The sequence below is a fragment of the Pyxicephalus adspersus genome, chromosome 4 (genome assembly GCF_032062135.1).
Source record: "Pyxicephalus adspersus chromosome 4, UCB_Pads_2.0, whole genome shotgun sequence".
In the NCBI taxonomy this organism is placed as follows: Eukaryota; Metazoa; Chordata; class Amphibia; order Anura; family Pyxicephalidae; genus Pyxicephalus; species Pyxicephalus adspersus.
The window spans coordinates 144,782,128-144,798,597 of NC_092861.1; the positions used below are offsets into that span (position 1 = coordinate 144,782,128).

The 16,470-nt window shown below is 39.7% G+C and overlaps 1 protein-coding gene across 1 annotated transcript in view; it reads left to right on the forward strand.

Moving 5' to 3' along the window:
* Positions 1 to 13,479, forward strand: part of TGFB2 (transforming growth factor beta 2) — a 60,164-nt gene extending 46,685 nt beyond the window's left edge. The window contains exon 2 of the mRNA XM_072410292.1: positions 13,334 to 13,479. Coding sequence (XP_072266393.1) covers positions 13,334 to 13,479 — 146 coding nt within the window. The remainder of the gene's footprint in view (positions 1 to 13,333) is intronic.
* Positions 13,480 to 16,470: the final 2,991 nt, after the last annotated feature.

Sequence of the window (16,470 nt, forward strand, 5' to 3'; positions counted from 1 at the left end):
CAACCACTTTTGGACCACCTCAATAGAAATTAACAAAAGATCAGGATGCTCTTATCACTGAACTGCTGGTAATTACATTGCTGTTTTATGTTATTTACACTTCCATGTGCAGTTGTGCTTGTGTCATGTCATTGGAAAGATGACATTTCAGGGCACTGGCTTCTGACCACATAATCATCATGATGAGAAACCATAAACGGCTATGTTCTATTCTCCCTCGCTGTTATTTAACAAACCTTTTAATAAATGTTCAAACCTTATAGATATATATAACTAGACTCTTTTAGTTGGGCGCGCACTTTTCATTATTCACCGGCTGTTTTTGGGTGGTTGCTTGGGGGGGGGTCACAGTACAGGGGCTGCCACCCCCCTACAGCTTCTTCCCACCCAGATTAAAAAAATATTCTAGGGAAAATACTCATTTATATTTATTATATTGCTTTTATACTTTTGATATTGATAGTTCTCCTGAACCTTCTACGTGGCCACATTACTTTCAGGAGTATCAATGTTGTGTTGTTGAAACTAGTATACAGAAACCAGCTTATAAATAGATTCAGTTAATGACCACTGTTCATGGCTGAGTAAGCAGTGATGTCAGCATTGCATTTCTGATATATTAAAGTTCCTCTCTGTTGTGAGTTGTGTTATAAAAAAAACCTGTTTGGATTAAAAATTAACAAGGACGTTTTGCAGAAACCCGCCATGGAAATTCCATCATAATTGATATGCAAAAAGCCTTCTAAACATTTTCATTAGCCTGGACTTTCTAAACAAACTTCTCTGTTACGTCTCATAAAGTCACTCTCAATTTTATTTTAAAGCTCCACTCCATGCCAAAATTGAGACTAGTTATTGATTGCTTTGCAGCACTAGAGTCCTAGATTTGAATCGCGGCCAGGACACTATCTACAATGTTTGTATTTTCTCCCCATGCTTCATCCATGCACTCCATTTTCCTCCCACGTCCCCAAAACATACTGGTAGGTTAATTGGCTTTCCCCCAAAATAGCCGTAAAATATGTTAATGACTTATGACTATGATAAAGACATTAGATTGACGGACTGTTGGAGACATGACTAATGACTTTGTAAAACACCATGGAAGATGTCAGTGCTTTAACAATGCATAACTAAATCAAAATATAATGCACTTTATAAATATTATTTATCTATTTAAGCCTCTGTTGTGTAAATGTCCATAAGACACTCCGTGCTGGCATTATAGATATGATGTCAGCAGCCCCAACCATGTCAGAGCCATCACTTACTGTAGGTGACACTCTATAGTAGTGTTTCCCAACCAGGTTTTCCCCAGGGGTTGCTCGGGGTTCCTTGAGCAATGAACAGTTTGCCCCTCTTGGGTGAGTTTAAATGACACCAATGATCTTTTTGGCTATCTGTAAGGGTGACATTCTTCCCAATAGTCCAAAGGCATTTTTCCTACTGACCACCACACTGGTGTACTGTGAGCTGTGGATATAGTAATTATCCTTGAAGACCCAAAAGGTATTTCAAAAGTTCCCCCATAATAAAATGATTGAGAAACACTGCGCTACAGTATTCTCCTCGACTTACCTGGAGTGGTCCAATTTTATAGCAAGTTGGAAGACACATTTTAACTAAAAAAAAATACCCTTGAAAAAGGGTCTAATACATCCCCGCTTTAGCCATAAGAAAATAAAAGGTTTTGGCTGCATTGGAGTATCAATCTAGACATAGATGTGCAGTGTTCTCCCCAGATCCTTTTAGCAGGGTGCACCACCCGGCACTTTTAGGTAACCACCTCATTGTTTTTGGTTGATTACTTAAAAGTTTGGTCACAATAAAGGGGTTGCACCGGCCTACCACGTTTTTCCACCTAGGATAGGTAAGGATGGCTAGGCACTCCGTTACCACTCCACCATACTAAAATGTTTCTCTTCTCCTGATCTGGCTACAATGTGCTGAAGCAAGGGTCGTCTCATGTCCTATTGCAACCTTTTCCCTTACTAACGTTTACAGAATCAACTGCTTAATATGAATTTATAAGTTAATTAGTATAATAATTAAACTAATAAGTTTAACAATTCACTGGTGTAAGTTCAACAGGCATGTTTAATGGCAGAGCTGTCCATCAAATCAGAGGTGGATTACTAGTCTCCTGTCCTAGAATAGACACCCTGAATGATAGCAGCAAGTAAAAAAATTGATTTGGAGGTCTTTTTTTTAGAAATGGGTTTGGCTGGCTATGGTTTGAGATATTAGTGAAGGTTTGTTTTGCATGTAGATGGATTTTAGAAGCCTAAAAATGAAAATGAAGGTGAGCCAGAACTAATATAGTTTCTCCTTTATGGTCTTATTTTAAAGTTCCTGGTCAGCAAAGTTTGTATGGTAAGAAAATTCACACTAAGCATGAAAAATTAATATTTAGTGTAGTGATTGTACTGGGATGTCCCATCACAATTTCATATGTATGGTCAGCCCAAGGACCTCACAAGGACTATCCATTATGATGAAGTCTATGGCATGCCTGCAAGGTAACTATGAGAGCAGAGAATGCATCCACGTAGACAGGCTGGCAGGCAGATCGCCATCACAGAGCGTGCTGGTATTTGTAGCTGTTTGCATTTTCATAGTTTTTTCATAGTCGTCTTTTTTCCCTCCGGCCCAGAATCAAGCAAGTCCCGCTGTCTCTTTTGCCTACTTTTATTTTCAGTCCAACTACACAATCACATTCTGACTTTATGTATTTATTCATGAATCCATTTCAGTTTTCATTTCCTCCCTTGCTCCATTCCTTTCCAAATCCTTTTTTTTGCATGTACGGATCGCCTACACTGTGAACTTAGGCAGAACTTTCTCTGTCTCAAGCGGCAAAGAAAAAATAAAAAGGGATGATGAAGTATCCGGGTGAGTTTAAGAAGTCTACTAGCACAAAGTTTACACTTTTTGGTAGAGCTTCAAGTACAGTTTTAGCTTTCAGGCCCACCAACCCCCTTTTTAGTTAAAATTAAAAAAAATTAAAGCACAACACATACATTTTGATGACTCTTTTCTGTGGGCAAATCATATCACAGCATGTCCTCTGTATCCTATTAGCAGCAGCAGGCATTTTTTGGGGGGTTAATCACACTCACATATTGAGCTCCATATAAGCACCACTCATTCATTGTCATTGTGAACCCATTCTTCATAATACCAGGCTGTGCTCATAGGAAATGGACAGACTGATAAAACCTTTGGTTTGTGCTCGATCCAAGGGACCAGAGACGGCACTACAGGCCATTGAAGATAAGGACAACTTAATAAACAAATTTTATATACACAGGAGAAAGAAAGGGAAACCCTAAAAAATAATTTGGAGTTGTACCACTCTAAAGTAGCTTGAAACCTGATGTCTAAAATTTTATAAAAGCTTTAGCATGCAAAAAATTGTTTTTATATTTTCAGATGGGGATGGGGGGAGTGGAGGTGAAACCAGTCACGGTTGCCCAGCTTTGGTTTGTCTTTGTTTGTGGGTGATCAATAACAGTTGGATGGAAGATGGATATACAGTGTGTGGTTTGGGACTTTTTTAGTACATGTTTGTAGGGGAAGTGACAGGCCTGCAAACATGGCTAGTGTGCGGCATGCAACTTGGCGAGGTGGCTTTTTCGAGCTTTTTTTGCCCATTAAAGGCTAACTTTGTATCATAGCATAGAGGTTGTACAGGGTAGTCAAGAGGCTGCAACCTCACCCAAAAGTCCATTGAAAATCCTGAAAATGTAATTTTATAAAATGCAAATTAAGTGGAAAACTGATTGGAGTCCCTTAGTACAGGTGCAATGTTTTCTGCATAGCGCTGGCAGTTGGCGGATTCCTTCTACTTGTTGCTGATTGTACAGCTGCAGCAGAAAAGAGGGTGAAAAGCGTATTATAAACACACACGTGTCCTAGAAAAGCGAGGCCAGGCGAGCTCGGGTGCCAGGGAGTATAAAATGTATCAAAATATGAGCAACGAAGACAGATGGATTAAAATATTCAAGAGAACGCCATCTTCCAAGATACACACAGCACAATCCTAAAATGGCTTTTTAGTTCGGCGGATTCAGGAAATCAGCTGGTTACATAACGTGTGTATATTTGTATTCAGGTCACTCCTCAGCAAACCTTACTTTCCATGCAAAGTCCCTCTATGATATTCGGCACTTATGAAGCTGCCAGGGCAGAGCACAGTGGATGGGCCTAGGGCCGAATTAAGGGCTGCTTACTTTCTGCTGGTGGTTAAAGGAGAATAGCCTCAAGGATACATTTTTTCAATGGCCTGTAAAATCTTGGTTCTCCATTGCTTCTTTGAGTTGTGTGGCTTTTTTTTATAAACCCCCTGTCCTCCCTCTCTGTGGTCCCAACTCACGTTCCTTGGAGAAATATTTGTATAGGCATCAGGCTGCTTCTGATCCCCTACAACCTGTGTGCAGCCACTTCTGCGCTCCAGCAATGGCTGAAGGACATTTCCCATAAAGAGTTTCGAGCCAATGTAGTTGTCTCTTGGGACTGGAAATAGTTGGCCTTCTCTTCATTTGTTAATGATGTAGAACTTCAAGTATGTGGCCCTCAGGAGTGCCCAGTTGACCACAAGAGACTGGTCACAGGCAGTACACAGGCAGTACACAGGCAGATTGCACTGCAAGGGGATGGTCAAAGGAAGTGGAAGGAAAGACAAGGTGAAGCTGAATAGGCAGTTTATAAATTCATAAACCAAGGAAACTGGTGGTGGAGAAAATCTCCAGTTGCCTCCAATAGGAATGTCAGATGGGTGAATAGCAAAGAAGGTGCTGGATGATCATAAATTAGTGTGTGAGAGCAGGACATAGTGAGGGCAGGGACATGCTGTAGGTGTCAAGACACTCTCAACAAAGTCAAGTGCCCGAAACACACCAGTGCACATACCAGATCCAAGTCCAAACATAGTATGGACATCACAGGATTCCACAATCCGCATTTTGCTTAAGATTGTTCATGTTGTTTTGTGAAGCCCATTTGCTGCTAGTTAGGTAGGTAGAATAGTTTTGTTGGAAAAGGTTTGCAGGTGGACCAGAAAAGAATGTGGATTGGTTGGAAGGTAGACTAAGTTAGAAGGTGGACTGGTTAAAATGTAGACTAGGTTAGAAAGTGGACCAAGTTTGCAGGTAGAGCAGGTTTGAAGGTGGACAAAGATTGCAGGTGGACAGTTAGACGGTAAACCAAGTTTGCAGGTAGACAAGGTTAGAAGTTGGGCCAAGTTTGCAGGTAGACTAGGTTAGACTGTGGACAAGGTTAGAAGTTGGACCAAATTTGCAGGTGAACTAGATTAAAAGGTGGCCCAAGTTTGCAGGTGGACTAGGTCAGAAGTTGGTTCAAGTTTGCAGGTGGACTAAGTTAGAAGGTGGACCAAGTTTGCTGATAGACCAAGTTAGATGGTAGACTAAGTTTGCTGGTGAACTAGGTTAGATGGTGGACCAGGTTAGATATTGGACCAAGTTCATGGTTTGGCTAGGTATGAAGGTGGACTAAGTTTGCAGATGGACTTGTTTTGCAGAAAGACATGTTAAATTAGATTAAATGGATTCATGGATAATAATTACATTCATAGATTCATACATGATTATATATCACAGGTAAAAATTCAGATTTGGGTTCATACATTGTTCTGACATCTGTTATTGGGGCAAGAAGTGCATATTATTCCCTCTACAAAGGTGGACAGATGACATTGTCACATGATCTCCTTCTTACCGCTCCACTAAAACAATGAATTGTGTAGTTACAGAGAAAATAATTTCCCATTTGTAGACACATGATTACAATCTCAGTGTAACCCTTCCTCTGAGTTTCCCTTTAAAGAAAATATAAGTTCTCTGTTTTGTGGTCCTATATCTCATATCTTCCCCATTCTAGGCACAGATAGAGGTAATCATCTGTAATTAAGGTTTCATGGTGCAGAATTTATAGGGGTATGTGCCCTTGCTTTTCTCTTATCATTATTAACAGCAGATTTAGGAATTAAGATAAATAGCTTTGGAGCAGTTTTTCAATTCATTATTAGAAATTTATGGTGTGCAATGGCTATTTTTTTTGTCTGGAACCCCCAGAAACATTGTCCATAGACCGAAACCTGAATTCTTGTTTAGTGTTTGCTGGAAGAAAAATCGAAAAGTGGTGACCAATGTTCACTTTTACCATCAAATGCTGAAAACCCAGAGTTCCTCTATAACTGTTTATTCGCTGCTATCATTTTCCAGGTCAGGGAACACACAGCTTCTTGGAAAAATGGTCTATGGATGGGCCGGTGCTATTTCATGCATGCAAATTCAGTGGTAACACATTGCCAATAAAAAGGTTCTATCAAACACAGTTTTCTGTCGCTCTTGCTCTGCTCCGCCCCCTTTGTTCCTGACAAGCCCCTCCCCTCCCCATTCCACAAACCGGCAACAAACGCATTTCTGTCCGAGCTCTGATGACTTTGGCTGATAGCTGCTGTCAAGTTGTTCAGGAACAGAAGCCAAACCAAAATGTCCCTTAAATAGACTCGTACTCTGTAAAAGAACATGGGTACTTTATTTTGAGTCCTTTCTCTATTAATGCAGAAGAAACTTTACATTCTCAGTTTAATTTAAAGAAAAAATCTGTTTAACACTATTTCTGTTTAAAATAACCACATAAAATAACCCAAATAAAGCGTCAGGAAAACGGAAAATAAAACCTAAAAAAACAGTAAAAGCTGTCTACACTGCAAAAGACCAAGAAAAGGCAGTAGCTTAACCTGCACCACATGGTGGACCTTTAAAAAAAGTTTGGCTGTGGCAGCTTCCAATTTTTATTTTTTTACTTTTTCTGAGTTCATTTGTTTCTGATATTGATATTGGTAGATCTGCACATCTGTACACTGTACACTCAGCTGTTCTGTTATTTGGAAAGGGGAGGACGTTGGATGAGCGACCAGCTCGTTCATCAGTTCACCATGGTGAAATGTTCTCCCCAGGCCCTTTTTGCTGGGCGCACCGCCTGGCACTTTTCAGTAACAACCTGTCTGTTTTCACGTGGTTATTGAAAAGATGGGTCACAATACAGGGGTTGTCACAATCCTTTTGAGATCCTTCAGAATTCATTGTTCGGTATATTAGGCTAAACAGTTGACCTTCTTCTGACCTGCATTTGACCTTCTTCAAGCTTTTTGGATGTATGGGAATGCAAAACTTGTTTGAAGGAAAAAACGCACTAAAAGACACAACACCCGACACTTTTCGGTAACTACCTGGCTTTTTTTGGGTGGTTACTAAAAAGTTGCGACACAATACAGGGCCCACCTATAGCTTGTGCCCAGCTGGCATAAATAACGTTCTGAGAACACTAATAGGCTGGATCATACAAAGGGGAAAGCATGATTTTATTTGATTGTGATGAAATGAAATTCAGCCAGTTAAATCTAATTAATTCACCATCCACCAAGTACTAGTGAAAGTCTATTTATAGCGCAGTGAATCTGACATTCCCCAAAAATTCTCTGGTGGAAAATCAATCGCTGCCAATGAAAATACAAAGACCTGAGACATTCTCCACCGGAAAATGAAGAATTGCAGACCCCTTGGACTCGTCACTAAATATTTATGTGTATGGGAACCTTAGTGTCAGTAAATGAGTTGGGCATGGAGGTGCCTTTTTTAAGAGTACCAGTCATTTTTCCCTGAACGGACATAGTGATAGATTCTCTTAGGTATTTGTGCACTGTGAAAAAGGTAAAGATTGTTTTTGGAATTCTTCCATAATGTAGGCAGCAGACAAGGTAGGCCTCTGATTTTGAAATGCTTGGAAAAAAAGGTTCCACATGTATCTTCCAGTACAAAAGGTAGACAGTGATTGTTTGTTTTCCCACACTGGGGATTAGGGTTATCTCCAGCACTCAGGGCTGTCTTCCTCCTACACCTTTCCCAGTGCTGCCAGCGGAATAATAGGAGTGTTGCAGGACTGAACGAGTGGGTGTGAGGCTGCCGGGGGAGAGATGACATCCTGTTTTTAACTCGCTCTTCAAAGAAGTCCATTGGAAGTAGTTAGACACATGGAAGTGCTCTATAAATATGTTTGAAAGGTTTATTTCCAGCGCTGGTGACAGCCAGGGGAATGCAAAGAAATGTCAGGGATGTGCAATGTTTGCTGGGGGGGATTTGCACTGATTTGTTTGGAAGCTGCAGATGGCTAAAGGCTTAAAATCTACTTAAAAAGGGAGTGATGGTGTCTAATGTGACATTAAAGTGAACCTGTACTGTAATTATCAATGTAAAGATAGTGGGGAGTAGTTTCAGGGGCTTCCCCAGGTGCTGTACAACTGGCACCAGAGTTCAAGCCAGGGGAAAGACACAAAATCAAAAAAAGATGGTATGCCTATTACTATTTGTATCACAGAAAAGAGACGTATGTCATTGCCAGTTGCTAAAGCTCCAGGGATAGATCTGCCTGCCCTAAGCTGGAGGAGTTTTTCCTGTTCAATTTATTTAATAGCTGCTTGTGGACACCTTAGCACCACCACCTTCCTTGAGGAAAAAATAGATATTGGAAAGACCATTTCTATGGCTGTTCTCACCTCCTAAGAATGAGGTGTTCAGCTTTGGCACTCCCTGCACTGTCTCTGCCTCGTGCCCAGTCAGTTATTTTATGCCATACCATTGCAGTGTTCTCCCCAGACCCTTTTAGCTGGGCGCACTACCCGGCACTTTTCAGTATCCAGCCGGCTGTTTTTGGGCAGTTGATAAAAAGTTGCAATACAGGAGCTCTGGACAGTTGGGGCATATTACAAAGAAGATTCAAAATATCTAAGGGGTGGCATTGCAAAGTTGGAACAAAGTATAGGGGGGCTGTAGAAAGCTGACACAGTTAGAGGGGTTGCTGGATACTTATAGCATGAATAGCTTGGAGCACTAAATGTGTTGTATATTGCCCTGTCAAACTTTTGACCTCCCAGGCACAGCTTTCCCCAATCTGGGGACAACGCTGTATTTCTACTGCTCAATGGAGTGCCAAGCTTGTCTATCAGATTTGAATCTGTCTCAAGGTATCTATGTAAGGTCATGAATTTGGACCAGACCTTGGATTTGAGCAGTAGAAGAAATAAATGCAAGGCACAGTATTCTGCCCAGAATTTTTTAAGCTGGGTGGGAGGAAGCTGTAGGTGGGTGGCAGCCCAACAACAGCCGGCTGGTTACTGAAAAGTGTCGGGTGGTGCGCCCAGCTAAAAGGGGTTGGGGAGAACACTAAAGGCAATAAGGAGGCACCTTGGGCCTGGACTGGTATAAGCATCACCTATATACAACCTGTATGATAAAGTATTTTTTATGGGGGAAGCAATACAGCAAGTGCAAGAGGGATCATAATTATAACATTGGATAGATATGAGTTTGTCTTTCTGATGAAGTTAGGTTTAGTATATAATTTTTCTTTGGGATTTGTTGTTTAAATTCGGATGAAGTGGGGGAGAAATAAATCCCCAAAACACCTTCACTTACACTTCCAATAGAACCTTTCTTTCCCCCACAGAGACTTGAGCTTCTCCCATCAAGCCGCAGCTTGCAGACAGACCAGGAACCTGTGACCTTTGCCTTCTGAAACAAATTGCTGCATTATCGTGATAATCAATCAGCTTTGAACTCCTGGGGTGAGCTATGGTTGGAGCTCTGTGATCTAGTTGTCATCAGCTTAAAACTACAATAAACATTGGAATAATTTATCTGTTGGGCTTTACATCAGACCAGGTGGCTGCAGCTTGGTTGGGGTGAACTATCAGGCCCGCAATCACTTTTATCTGCACTCTGGGTGAACCTTTTATGTAACACATTGTACGTAATATGGTTTGTTTTTTTACTCTTTCAGCACAGGCACTTTTTCATGTTGATTCTGTTTATTTCTTCTGTGGTCATGGGCACGTATGGGATGAAAGTGGTTCTGTAATATGTGAAGCTACGTACTTCTCATTGTTGTAGAACGTCGTCATACTCCTCAACTCTCCCGAAGGAACATATCACAAATTGTTTTTTAGGAACCAAAGCACTTCCTAATACTTTAACAATCATTCTTATTCAGAACAAGAATAACAAGTATCATTAGATACAGCTTTGAGATGAGAATATGGCTGATTAGGTCTACCCTAGGCCAGGTTGGGAGCTCATCATTGCTCATCAATGCATTCCTTCCGACCCTCTACCTAATGTTGGAAGGGGTTAGGTTCTTATTCTCTTTTATTTGTCCTGTTAGGAGATTATTTGATTAGATTATCACTAAATTCCTGCACATGGAGACATTGTAGGGACTGTGGGAATCTCCTGGAACAATCCCCAGTTGGACATTTGTCCCACAAAGGTGAGGTGGTTTAGGTCTCCAGAGAAATTTTCTCGTGCACTGCCCATCATTTGTACTTCATATAGAACTTTTTTTTGTGCAACTCCTTTTTCATTTATCCTTCTTACAGAACTATTCTCCATAGCACCTTAACCTATTCTTTTAGAATTGTCCTCCGCCATAGTCAAAAGGGCACTCCAAACATGAAATGTGGCCAATCATTCTCCAGCTAATGGTGGTATGGATCAGATTCTTATTCCCTTCTGTTTGTCCTGTTGGGAAGATTTTTACTCCGTTCCTTTTAATATAGACATTTAAACCATCTGTGTACTGTTGTGTGCTGTGCTACAGATAATAGTACACCTCCAATTTTAGTGTATGTCAGTACATTGGAAGCCCGTATAAAATAAATAGAAGTAATTTGCAAATACTGCTCCTTTATTTTTAAATTGTCGAAATGTGAATGACCCCTGAAATATACCAATTAAATCCACAGAAAAGATCTATTTTACATACTAAGAGGAAATTTCTGTTCATCCATTGCTGAGTACTGCCTGACAAACAAGAAGACCTGACTTTTCCTTGCTTCAACTTCATGTTAACTTACAGGTTCCCCCATTTCACTGGAATTGAATTGTTAAGGAGAAGCAGCACCATATTGACCCGATCTCTCTGTCACTCTGTGCTCTATCAGCATTCTTCTTGCACTGATACACGTGTTTGGTTACTTGTTTTGCCTCTCCCTCTCTGAGCTCTGATGTAGAGGGTCTGCAAAAGTCTAAAACCAAGTCAATAAGGTGTATACAATGATTGCATTTAAGAAATTGTTTTTGCGTTGAGTAAATATGGGTGCACCATAGACCACAGAAAGCAATAGCTACCAATGGATCCTTCAAATTGATATTTTGAGCTCAGATTGCAAATTCTATTCTGTATTGTTTGCAATTTTATGATGTACTAAAAAAAAATATGTTCTTTTTATATAAATACTCTAGGTCCCAATTTTGTAAAATGGTGGTTATAATGTTGAACTTAGAAACAGATGTGGCGTGAGCTGCAGTGGCTTCTAATAATGTGTTGTAGATATTGTTCAGGAAGACAAATCCAAATTGCACTAATATTTTAAAAATAATGACGCTCTTGTATTTAGACCATATTTGTTCATCAGGGATATCTGCTTACTTCATTTTAGAAGTTATTGGTTGTATGATCATTCCAAGTCACCAACTCTCTAGGTAATGAAGTCAGGGGTAGGATGACAGTCCCAGAAAAACAAGCCATCCATGGCAGCTCCCATGCCGCTCTTAATTAGTTCGCTTTAAGTGTGTGATGCATAAATGCACACCAGCAGTCCAACACCTGAATAGGATTACATTTTTTTCCAGATGGTGGAGTTAAATGGATTAAAATGAAATATATTTTAAGCCGATACATGTAGTAATAATTATACTAATGCTAATTTAAATTGAGGTTGGGAAAACGGTTGACTCTGTGAATACCAGATGTTATATTTATAGCATAGCAGGGTAAAAAGAAAAACAAAGCAAACGTGTTTGGGGGAAAAATCCAGAGCTGAATAGAATTGTTTTTACAGCTACCAAAGATTGACACATTTACCACTTTTATACAAATGGAAGTGAGATGTATAAAAGGATTATTGCTAATGGCTAAATGGTGGCGTTTGGAGATAATTTGTTTGTTTGCATTTTAATCCATATCATAGCCAAAATGGATTGACCTTGATCTTGCCCATGAAGAGCTGAAACCACACCCTGGAGTAGTACAGATTACGCCCACAGTCCACTTGCTGTGATCTTTTTTTTTACCTTAACGTTTCCTTCTAATAAACCTCAAACACTAAGAATGTTCAGGCCATGATAATGCAAAGGGAAAGCGAGCTGTACAATCTTTGGCAAGGTCAAATCAAAACATGCTTTCAAATTGTGCCTTAAAATGCACCAAACTTCTTATAAAGATCTAAAGATTTGACAACATAAAGATGACCAACCTCTTCTGCAAATACCTGTCATATATACTATTAAATGCTCCTGGAGCAACTGACCTCATGGTTGCAAAATCCCATGTGAACTTGACTTTATTCCAAACTCCAATGTTCTAGGCAAGTGTATTGAAATTCCACCTTCTTGAGGGTTTCATATGAAGCCCCAGATCCCAAATCCAGTCTTACTCAAATTGGGATGAATTCTACAGGAAAGTAGCATCACCATAAGGTGTGCAGGATTTTTTTCCTAGTGTTTTTTTCTTGGTTTTCGCTTTTGGATTTTTGCAGAAAGGTGGAGCTTAGGTGTTTTTTTTATGAAAGATCTACTCTTAAATGCTGAATCTAAAAGTCAAAATTTGCAAAAGATTAAGCACGCCCCCTACCTGCTTGAATAACACTGGCCTGGTAATTGGTTGGGGGAAGGGGGGGGTGCAAATAAATTCCTTTCACCCTAAAAGCCTCTAGTGGGGCTTTGAGGAGGATTCAGTCTCCTGCAGTTTGTTAAGATTGTTACCTTATGGTGCCCATTACCCCGCTTCATGACAAATATTTTAACGTTTGGGATTATGTCTGCATTCATTGCTCTGTGCAGTTTTTATTGAGATCTGTTATTAACATTCAATATCTTGACCAGTCATGGTTATAGTTAAAGCTATCTTGCAAGTAGAAAAAGATGGTCGTTTTATTACCAGAATATTCATAATCATTAAAATGACTTTTGGTTTCAAGCTTATGAAAAAATTTCTAGTATGTATATGTTCCATTTTGTATACATATAGTTCATGTTTCTGTTTTTATTTGCTGTTCTGTTTTTGTTGTGTCTTGCCTATGAAATGTGACCAAGATTCCACTAAATTGGACATTCGTTCTTAGTTTAGGTCCTGCTTAATAAATCTCAGTGGAGTTATAAAGGTTTCTTATTGTAGCCAGAGCTGTGTGTTGTTTTCAGCAGTTTCCCAGAAATCGTAGTTTACTAACTCTCAATACCTCTGTGTTGGCCAATAGGAATTTGTATGAAGCAGGAGAAAGCAGGCAAGCATCGTCACTACCAGGAAGTGTTGGATCCTCCTGGTTCCCATTTAAAAAAGGCTGGCAATTGGCTGTATCAGAAGGCAATGAAAGCTACTGCAGGTATATGTTCACAACTCTAGGTGCCTGTCATTTTTATCCACTAGCTGCTTTCCTTGTTGTTTTTTTGGTTTGTTTTTTAATAACAGTCACTTTAACATCCAAACCCGCCTGTAGTCTTATCCCTAAGGCCTGGTCATCACTGGCTTTAAACAAGTTTCATGATAGGTAGTATGGAAAACATGCCATGCGTCAGCTTTGCTTCAATCTCAAAACACATGGGGGAACACAGCTTTGCCACACAACAATTTGGCAACTTGGGAGGTTGTTTCAGAGGCTTGACAATGCACCTTTGAAATGGGTGTTTGAAGAAAGTGGAGACCAGGCCTTACCTAACCTAGACCAGACCTACAGACCTCTAACCCTGACCTAGTCCTTCTCCAAGACTGAACTCGGAAAGCCACCAATTCACTGATGCCACTGTGTGAAAGTATAACCAGTAATATGTTGGGTCTAAAAACTTGCAAAAGCCTCTAGTTGCCCTATGAAAGGTTATTCTTCTTCTCGGATCTCTGTTCGGTTGCCCTTGTAACTTCCCATGCACAGTCATCCTTTTTAGCGCTCTTTGATAAGTATAAAACAATTCCTTCCATGGTATGGAGAAGAGAAAAGTAAAGAGATGGGAATGTTACTGTGGGATCATTAGGAAACAAAATATATAGAGAAAAAAAAAATGAAAAAAATCTAATGCAAGGACTGGCAATTTTATTTTTGTTTTTGGGTTTGGATACATTTAAAAAAACAGAGTCAATCAGTCTCATTTCTTTGTGTCTGAATAACTACATGAACTGTTTAAAAGTCAAACAAAGGAGATACTCATAAGCCGGTTCAGGATCTCTGTTCTAATCAGCGAGCAAAAATCAACATTATTAGTAAAAGTTAATTGGCGATTCCCTTGCACAGAGAAAAATCAGGTTACATGAATTATCTGGTAATTGTATGGAATGAAATGTCTCTAATGATGAACATGCAAGCTGTACAAAACATCTAATTTATTTTGGCTCTGTTAGTAATATGTTTCATTTAGAGGCTTTGTGATAATAGCTCCCCAGCCGAGGTAGCCTGAATTTCCTGACCACTTTGTTATAGCCACCGCATCGCCGTTCAGCAGTAACATCTGGACTTTGTTTAGTGGAGAGTTGTATCAGTTGGAGGAGCCAGAGCATGTTCTTGGCTGTGCTGGTGTAAATTTCCTGCCACAGGTAAATTGTGACCATGAGAAAAATCAAAAATGACATATATGATGCAGACTTTTTTTTTGCAGCAACACAGTAGCTTTTGTATTTCAGAGTCCCCAATACTACATAATCAGTCAATCCTCTAGAACATGTTTCTTAACCGTAGGGTTCGTCCAGTGGCTGCTTGAGTCACACAAACATAAAATCTGCAAGTCCTAAACTATACTTGACTTAAGTTGAGCTTTAATTTGTTTGTTTTTTAATTGGAATTCATTAAAAAACTAATGTCGATCCAGGGCTACCCTGTCAATACATTGTATGAGTTTATGGCAGTATTAGTAAAAGAACCTTATTAAGGGAAGTACTTTGTCATGGTCATCCTAAAACTTTTATGCCTCTACTAGATCCATAAAAACTTTGGCATGGATGTCATTAGATTTTTAATGGTACTTTGGGAGGAAGCCTACTCAAAGCCTACTACATGGAGAACATCCAAACTCCATGACCTTGGAGAGAATGGAACCTATAATTCTGGAAGGCAACAGTTCTAACCACCTCCTCACCAATCTGCTCTGGAGCGGTGAAGCCATGTATTGAATATGGCTCTAATGTCTTGATCACCATTACACGTGACTGGTTTGTCTTTTGTCACTTGGTCAAATCACAAGCTAATTTTGTTAAACTGTTTGGGTCATTGTCACCAACCCCGAAGCTTCAAAGGGTAATTGGGTTTGAATGACCTTGTAGAACAATTAGCTTGGCCAGACATGGTCAAGAAGGAATTGTGTTGGTTTCCCCATTTTTTTTGCCCAAACCTATCTTCTGATTACACAGTATATTCCACATAGAAAAAAATCTTTGTTGAGAACAATATGTAGGCATTGCTGACCTTGATCTAAAAATGCCAGTTGCATGGTTCATATTATCCTAACAACTCCTAGTACTTTCCTAATCACTGGCCTGGAAGAAACAAGAACTGGACTTCCATTATTGGAGCCTCTAGGCTTACGGCAATTGGTGCCCAAAGCAACACCCCTCTGCTAGGATTACTTTAACACAGAACATTTTCTTGTTTTATTACTCATACTTAGAGTTGTTTCCAAAATTCGGACAGTATAAAATTCGGACTGAATTTCATGAATTTTGGATGTCTCAAGCCGAATTAGAATTTCAGTGTTATTTTTGGCTGTATGGTTTCCCAAACAGCTCAGGCTGGTTCTGCTTTATATCTTCTTCTGCTGTTGCATGTGTCATGAGCTTGACTGCCAGTGCCATCAGGCCCCACATTTCTGTTTTGGTATCCTTGATTCAAGTTTTTTTAGGGCTTCCATGGCTGCTTCTAGCCGCTGTTGATTTTATCAGGCTTGGCACTAATTTTGTTTGTCCCCATTAGGAGCTTTTAATCCATTCTTCAAAATGTTGCATTATTTGCTGTTTTGTAATTTTTTTAATTGGCTTGGATTGGATTCTCATTTACTTCAGTGCAACGCTGCATTCAGGAATTCCCATTTCAGAAGAGCAACAATTTATCAAAACTTCTCTACTCATAATCTGTTTAGAATATTCTGACTATGATTGTAAAGACTTTTATATTTCTACATTTCAACTGGTGAGTAAGGGAAAAGTCACCACTTTACTGCTTTTTAGGCACAGGGCAGCTGTCCAACCTGTATTTGCATTTACTTTTTTTGTGGATTTCTTTGTGATGTTCCTTTATAAAAGAATATGTTGGAATGTATACATAAAATTTCAAGTGGATATTTGTTGTAGAGGCCAGGCTGGTCATATTTAGTGAAAGGGTTTTCTGTATCATAGCTGATCCCTTAAGGCCATGTT